The sequence below is a fragment of the Eubalaena glacialis genome, chromosome 3 (genome assembly GCF_028564815.1).
Source record: "Eubalaena glacialis isolate mEubGla1 chromosome 3, mEubGla1.1.hap2.+ XY, whole genome shotgun sequence".
Lineage (NCBI taxonomy): Eukaryota > Metazoa > Chordata > Mammalia > Artiodactyla > Balaenidae > Eubalaena > Eubalaena glacialis.
The window spans coordinates 79,060,487-79,067,634 of NC_083718.1; the positions used below are offsets into that span (position 1 = coordinate 79,060,487).

At 47.9% G+C, this 7,148-nt stretch overlaps 1 protein-coding gene across 3 annotated transcripts; it reads right to left on the bottom strand.

Moving 5' to 3' along the window:
* Positions 1-1,087: 1,087 nt before the first annotated feature.
* Positions 1,088-6,521, bottom strand: LOC133086751 (antigen-presenting glycoprotein CD1d-like). 3 transcript variants are annotated; one of them, XM_061183254.1, is made up of 5 exons: positions 5,837-6,521; positions 5,262-5,540; positions 4,467-4,745; positions 3,275-3,371; positions 1,088-3,173 (listed from the first exon to the last, which is right to left on the bottom strand). In XM_061183254.1, the coding sequence occupies exons 1-5, from the start codon at positions 6,414-6,416 to the stop codon at positions 3,152-3,154; spliced, it is 1,257 nt and encodes a 418-aa protein (XP_061039237.1). In that variant the 5' UTR covers positions 6,417-6,521; the 3' UTR covers positions 1,088-3,151. The 3 variants fall into 3 exon arrangements, with proteins under 3 accessions (XP_061039237.1, XP_061039236.1, XP_061039235.1); XM_061183253.1 differs by lacking the exon at positions 3,275-3,371 and having other exon boundaries at positions 5,837-6,508; XM_061183252.1 differs by lacking the exons at positions 1,088-3,173; positions 3,275-3,371 and adding an exon at positions 3,385-4,194 and having other exon boundaries at positions 5,837-6,508.
* Positions 6,522-7,148: the final 627 nt, after the last annotated feature.

The window sequence follows — 7,148 nt, forward strand, 5'->3', positions numbered from 1 at the left end:
AGGAGAATATTTAAGGCAGAGTAAACTTGGAAGGGTAACCCCTCCCCAAGCCTGGAGCACAGACTTCCTTGGAGAAGGTGTCATTTAGCCCTTTGGGAAGCAGAGAAGTTTGCTGGTTTGTCCAGGGCAGAGCTGGTCTTCAGTCACTGGACAAGCTGGAAGCAACCCTCCAGACCTCAGGTGGGGGCTTGCAAAGAGAGTGAGACTCAGCGGAAACCTCTGGGCAGCAGGTGGACTTAGCAGAGGCCATATGACCATCTGAAGAGAGGATGGGGCACTGGGAGGGGCAGAAAGCCTTCGGAGGGCTGGTTTCCATGTGAAGGTTATTGCCAGGCTGAAGCTACAAGGTTACTGAGTGTCCATGAGCTCTGGGCACATGGCTGAGGCAGCACCCCATAGGATGCCTTCACACCCACTCTGCTGACCCGCCCTGCGGTAGCTGGAAACTACAGGAGAGTGCCTATCTCCTGCAGGACCTCTCCAGGGCCCTCTACTGGAAAAGCTTATCATTGTGCTCACTTTGAAGAAGAAATGATTAGAGGAATTTCATCCATTATCACTGAGCATATAATGAAGGATGAATCTGGAGTTCAAGGGCAATAAATTGACACTCAGCACAGCACTCAATAAGGAACCCGATATCCATAAAGAGAATATTAGCACACTCTAAAATGAATTCTAAGGATTTCCTGAGATATTTTGAACTGAGTATTTGAAGGAAGAAGACAGAATTTCCTAGAGAAATAGACATTTACCTCCAAAATAAACCAAAGTTGCTTAAAAACGAACCAGAGCTAAGGTAAATTCATGCTGAAGCAGTCCCAAAAATATTGCAGAAAGCACTTTAACACACATGCCCTAAGATTGCAGAAGGCCAATGGGACTGGTTCAGAAGCTTGACACTGCTTGAGGAAGCGAAGCTGAAGCGCATCACCTGAGGGCAGTGTGGTACCAAAAACTGTTAACAGGCCCTACATTTCTAAAGGCATTGCAGATTGCCAAACATTTGTAAACATTTGCTCCCCACAGCATTTGTGAGATAATCTTAGTCCATTTGGGCTGCTATAACAAAATACCATAAACTGGGTGGCTTAAAAACAATAGAAATTTATTTCTCACAGTTCTGGAAGCTGGGAACTCCCAGATTAAGTGAGGGTCCACTTTCTGGTTCATAGACGGCAACTTCTTGCTGTGTCTTCACATGGTGGAGGGGATAAGGACCTTTTTTTTATTATTTTACATTTTACTATTTTACATTTTTATTATTATACATTGGAGTATAGTTGATTTACAATGTTGTGTTAGTTTCAGGTGTATAGCAAAGTGATTTAGTTATACCTATACATATATCTATTCTTTTTAAATTCTTTCCCATATAGGTTATAACAGAATATTGAGTAGAGTTCCCTGTGCTATAGATAAGGACCGTTTTTATAAGGGCACTAATCCCATTCGCAAGAGCTCAGACCTCATGATTTAATCTCCTCCCAAAGACCTCACCTTCTAATACCATCACCTTGGGTATTTGGTTTTCAACATATGAATTAGCGGGGGTTGGGGGGCGGGGGACACAGGACATAGACGTTCAATCTGTAGCATGATCAGGACAGACATTATTATCTCCATTTGGCACAGGAATAAAGTGAGTCAGAGGAGATTATGGTCTCCTGATCCAGTGCACTTGCTTGTTCACCTCACTGTTTCTCTACTTCCTGCTTCAATTTCCCCTCCCTCTAGGAAGCCTTCCCTAACTAATCTCAGGCCAACATTTTCACTTAGCATTCTGAGGAATCCATTGCTTAGCACTGTACAATACCTGCAAACAGCAGTTCTCTAACTGAACATCAGAATCATCTGAGGGCTTGTTAAAACACAGGTTACTGGTCCCCACCCCCAAGATTTCTCATTTCAGTAGGTCTCATCTTTTGGGGGGTTGGCCCAAAATAATTTGCAAGTTTCCAGGTGATAATGAGGCTACAGGTCAGGAAACCACAGTTTGGGAACCATTGATTTAGAAACTAGCTGGATTTCCACCCACATCCTAGGTTCAGCCTGAAAGTGCAACATAGAAAATGCCAAGTCTTAATTTTCTCAAGCAAAGACTTCAAAAGTTTAGTCTCAATTTTTCTGGATGTTCGAGGGCCTTGAGTGCCAAGAGACGACTTCCCTGATAGCTAACAGATGATTTTTAACTTGGCCTTCTCATTTTTTTGGCATCAGGAAGGGCTGCTGTTCCTCTACGTTTCCTGCTTCTTTTCTCTAGGCTAAGAATAGAGCAGACAGTGGGGCCATCATCACTAGCGCTCACGTCTACCCAAATGGGTTCAGCCCAGCCCACATATTGTCTCATTCAATAGCTATAAGTAGGACGACTTGAGAAAAATATCCCTACCAAAAGTAGCTTTTTCTACATAATATAAATACACCATGATTTCTCCTCTTTTAATCAAGTTATGCCAAGTAAAAAGCTTGAGACACCTCTGTTTCTTACAGCCTAATTTTCTTTTAAAGAGAAAATGTCCCTCTTTATAAATCCAAATTCACAATAGAAACTAGGTCCTGAAACTGCCGATATGTCATTCAGGACAAACTTTTTACATTAGAGACACACACTGGGAGCCCCAGGGTTGTCATCAGCCAGCAGAGGTGTATCTGGGGTATCCCACACCCCAAATATTGTAAAAGTTTGAGTCAACACATTAATATCAGGCGTGTTCACATATAAACCTAGACTTCCACTTTTCTTGAAAAAAATGTGGGTTACAGCCAAGCCAGGGTCTTACTTTATACTTGATAGCAAACAGCTGGACCTGTTTCCTTTGGACAGGAAAAGTACTTTCCAGTTCACTGCAGATTCCATCATTCAAATAATGACCACACACACACACACTTACACCCCAGCCTTTATCTGCTTGTCCCTGAGAGGTATCTGAGTTTGCACTTCTGTTTTTACAGAACCACGTGGGCTTATACACTTGTAATATACTGAAAAAGAATTTAAATCCTCTTAGATAAAGTGTTCAAAGGACGTGACAAAAGTTGCCTTATGATTGTTCTCTGCTTCTTCAAGGTAGCTGTCTTTCACCCTCAAATTCTGAGCACTAAAGCCCTGAAATCCTGAGGTCCAGACAGACAGGTGGGGTGAGGACAGTCACAGGATGTCTTGATAGAGGCTGTGAGAGAAAACAAAGAGAGAGACCATAAGGAAAGGGGGAGAGGAGAAGATATGGGGAGAGAAGTTGAGGGAAGGAGGAGATGGAAAGGAGAGACTTACCGGTGCTTCTTAAACCAGAATGCGAAGCCTCCACCAATCAGAAGGAGGGACAGCAGTATTGCCATGGCAATCAAGCCCACAGAGGCATGGCTCTGGTCTGTTTGAGGGAACACAGGATGTGCCTCATCCCAGAATCCCGCCCTATTTCAAGTTCCCTGGTATAAGCACATGTGAGGGTGCCAGGTGTTTCTTATTTCCTCCCCCACTTAATGTGCCCACTTGTATTCCTCTGAAGTTTAGGTGCCCCGTCTTTTCTCAGGGTCTGGGCATCCATAATTCGGTTCACTTCAGCATATGCTAGTGCAATATATAGGGGAAGGCACCAGTTTTGTTGCTAGGCAGACCTGAGTCTAAATCCAGCTCTTCTAGTTTCTAATGATGAGACTCAGGGCAGTTTACTTGACCTAGCTTAGCCTCAATTTCTCATCTATAAAATGAAAATAATAGTACCTGCTTCAAAGGATAGTTCAGATGATTAGTTGAAATGCTGTATGCAGAGTGTGCAGCGCACAGAAGAAGCACTCAATAAACCACAGCTACCTCTGTTACCCTGCCTTTCAAAGTCCCCAGTTCTCTCTTCTGGGGAACGAAACCTCCTGGGATTCTGTACTTGCTGCCTATTTCTGGATCTGTGGGATTTTTAGTCTTTTTTTTTTTTTTTTAAGCAGATATTCATTTTTAATTATTATTTATTTATTTATTTTTGACTATGTTGGGTCTTCGTTTCTGTGCGAGGGCTTTCTCCAGTTGCAGCAAGCGGGGGCCACTCTTCATCGCGGTGCGCGGGCCTCTCACTATCGTGGCCTCTCTTGTTGCGGAGCACAGGCTCCAGACGCGCAGGCTCAGTAGTTGTGGCTTACGGGCCCAGTTGCTCCGCGGCATGTGGGATCTTCCCAGACCAGGGCTCGAACCCGTGTCCCCTGCATCGGCAGGCAGATTCTCAACCACTGCGCCACCAGGGAAGCCCAGTCTGGTTTTTTTTTTTTTTGTATATGGAACACCTTGTCTCAATCCTTTTTGAGTTCAGATTTTTATTCCTCTCCTTTCAGAATCCTCTCCTTCTATCCCTCCTGGTATGGGGCTTCATTTCCTCCATCTTCGGTGTGTCAACTCCCTCCCCTTCCCCAGTCCCTCCCTCTATGCTTGAGGACCATCTCCTCCCATTCCCAGCTGGGCCCCGGTTCTATCTCACCCCAGTAGAGGATGATGTCCTGGTCTCCTAAACTGCTGTGCTTCACTCGGCAACTCAGACCAGTCGCCTCCGCAGCCGTCACATCCAGGGTTACTCGGAGATACCAAGTCCCATCAGCGTTGGGCACAATATCTCCTTGCTGAGTGCCAGACTGCTCCTGCTCGCCCCTCATCCACATCACCCACACGGGTTTCGGGTAGAATCCTGAGACATGGCACACCAGCAGCAGATGGCCAGGCCCAGGACTGGGGCCACTGGACAGCCAAGCCTCGGGCTTCACTGTATCCAACAAGGGAATGAGGGATCTTAAAGTGAAGACTCTGCATTAGAGGCTCTGGGCCTCATAGGAGGCTCATTCGTCCTACATTTCCACCTCTGGAGATGAACTCCCACAACTTCAATCCGTTTATACTAGCTTCTCCAGGAAAGGCTTCCCTGACCCCCATTCCCTTTCCTGATCCGGACTACTGTAAATGCCTCTTCTCTGTACTCCCAGGGCACCCTGTGTTCAGCTGCAACATATGTAGCATGTTTCAAACACTGCTTGAACTGTTCACCTGTCTTATCATCTTCCCCCTCAAGCAGAGATCCTGCTTGACCCCCAGTGCTTATTTAATTCAATTCATGGAACCCAAAGGGCGCTCAGTTAATGTCTGTGGAAGGAATAAATACCCTCACACCTTATCCATCCCCTTCTCTTCCCACGATGCTCAAAGGGATGTGAACCCTGGAATGAAAACCCCAGATGGAGCCCAGAGTGGAGTGGAGGGCAGGAGGTGACAGAGGCAGGCTGACCTTGTTTCTCCAGCTCGGACTTCCCTGTCTCCAGGATGCCTCTGAGAAATCGGGGGCAGATGTCGTGGAGGAGCCACTGCACTGTTTCCCTGGTCCCTTGGTCCTGGTTGAGCACCGTGCAGGCCATCTGGCCCCAAGATGGGGCATCTGGAGCTGACACCCAAGACGTTCCCTGGAAACTCAGGACATCTCTTCCTTGAAATGCTGCACGGATGAAGCTTTCTGAGGTGTTCCCCGGGAGCACCTCACATCCAGCAGATATCTGGATCTCAAAGGGATCTGAGGAGAGGAATGGAGAGACAGCTATGAAGGGCTTAAAAGATTGAAAAGGGTGGAAGAAATTGGTGTGAGGTTTACACTGGGGACCCAGAGTTCATGTAAATGAGAGTGGGTGACCTGTAGCAGGAGGAACAAGGGGTATTTTGACAAGTCAAGCTGAGACCTCTTAGGCAGCAGTGGAAATCAGAAGGGAGAGAGGAGAGAATCTTATCAGGTGGGGCCAGAACCTCCCGGCTGGGCTCCTGCATCCACTGTCTCCCCCGGGCAACTCTCCACGATCCCATCCCTCAGCTCACAGTCGACGTGCAGCATTTTGACGAATTCCCGTATGTCCCTGGCGAAGCTTCTGCGATAAACCTGAAATGTTTGTTGCAGCTGCTCCCACTGCTGGTCGCTGAATGTGCCCTGGGACCAGGGCTTCAGGAAGGAGATGGTGTCCGAATCATTGCGCCAAGTGTAGGCCTGCAGGTCCCTCAGCCACGCCAGGCCGTCCGTACGCATCCAGCTGCTGTTCGCGAAGGACGAGATCTGGAGGCAGCGGAGGGGGAAATGCCCTTGCGGGGCTGGAGAGAATGCAGGTCGGAGGGGCCGAGGGAGCGGTTGGCAGAGCAAAGAAGGGAGGAGAAGGAAGAAAAAAAGAAACAGACAAACAGATGGGCTTGGTAAGGAGGGGTGACGTCTACTAGCTCTGAGCCAAGCTCCCTCTCCCGGGGCCGAGGAGCAGGAGGCGGGGAGCATCAGGTTCTCGGGCGGGTGGATCAAGCTCCCGACTTTCCAAGGTGCATCTGTCTCCACCCTCCCGCAGCGAGCGTCGGCCCCTTTCCCAGCCCGGCTCCCTCTCGAAGGCCTCCACTCGGGCGCCCCTGTTCCACTCATCCTCAGAACTTCCCTAAATCTGGGGGAGCCTCCAGAACAACAGAAACAGCAGGCACCCCACGTCGCTGGGCGGGGGAACCTCGCGGAGCTGCTAGCTCTGCTCTCAGACCACGGACCTCAGGCTCCTCCCCCGGCCCCTCCCTCCTCCCCGCCCCCCACGCCCTCCCACCAGCCCCTGGCTTCCGCAGGCCCCGAACAGCCTGAACTTGACCAGGCTGCTGGCCAATTCCCAAGCCTGGACGCAGGCAGGACTCCCATTCTGGCTTGCCCGGGGTTTGCTTCCAACCCAGTCCAGTCCAGGGGTCCCTTTTTCAGCTGCCAGATGGTCTGTCTCCTCGTTAGGTGTTTGAGCTGCAAAGAGCCCTGGTCGGTGTCCTAGGAATCCTAACACAGTCACTCAAGTGTTTCTCACAACCGGCTTGTCTAAATCTCCTTTTTCATCGTAGAGTTAAGGATAGCATGTGGAAAACTTTACAACCACTCTGTAAGTTTTAAAAACAGGACATAAAGTTGTATCTATCGTATAACTTCTACCATGTTAAAAATGCAAAAAAAAAAAAAAGTTTTTAAGTGAGAGGGAAGTCCATGGCTTAGCAGTGGTTGTCTCTAGGCGGAGAGACTATGGATGATTTCAATCTGCTTTCCATTTTTTATGTCTTCCAAAATTTCTACAAGTGCAAACATCACATTAATAATAAAATAATAATATTAACCCTAATTTTCTCAGTTCTA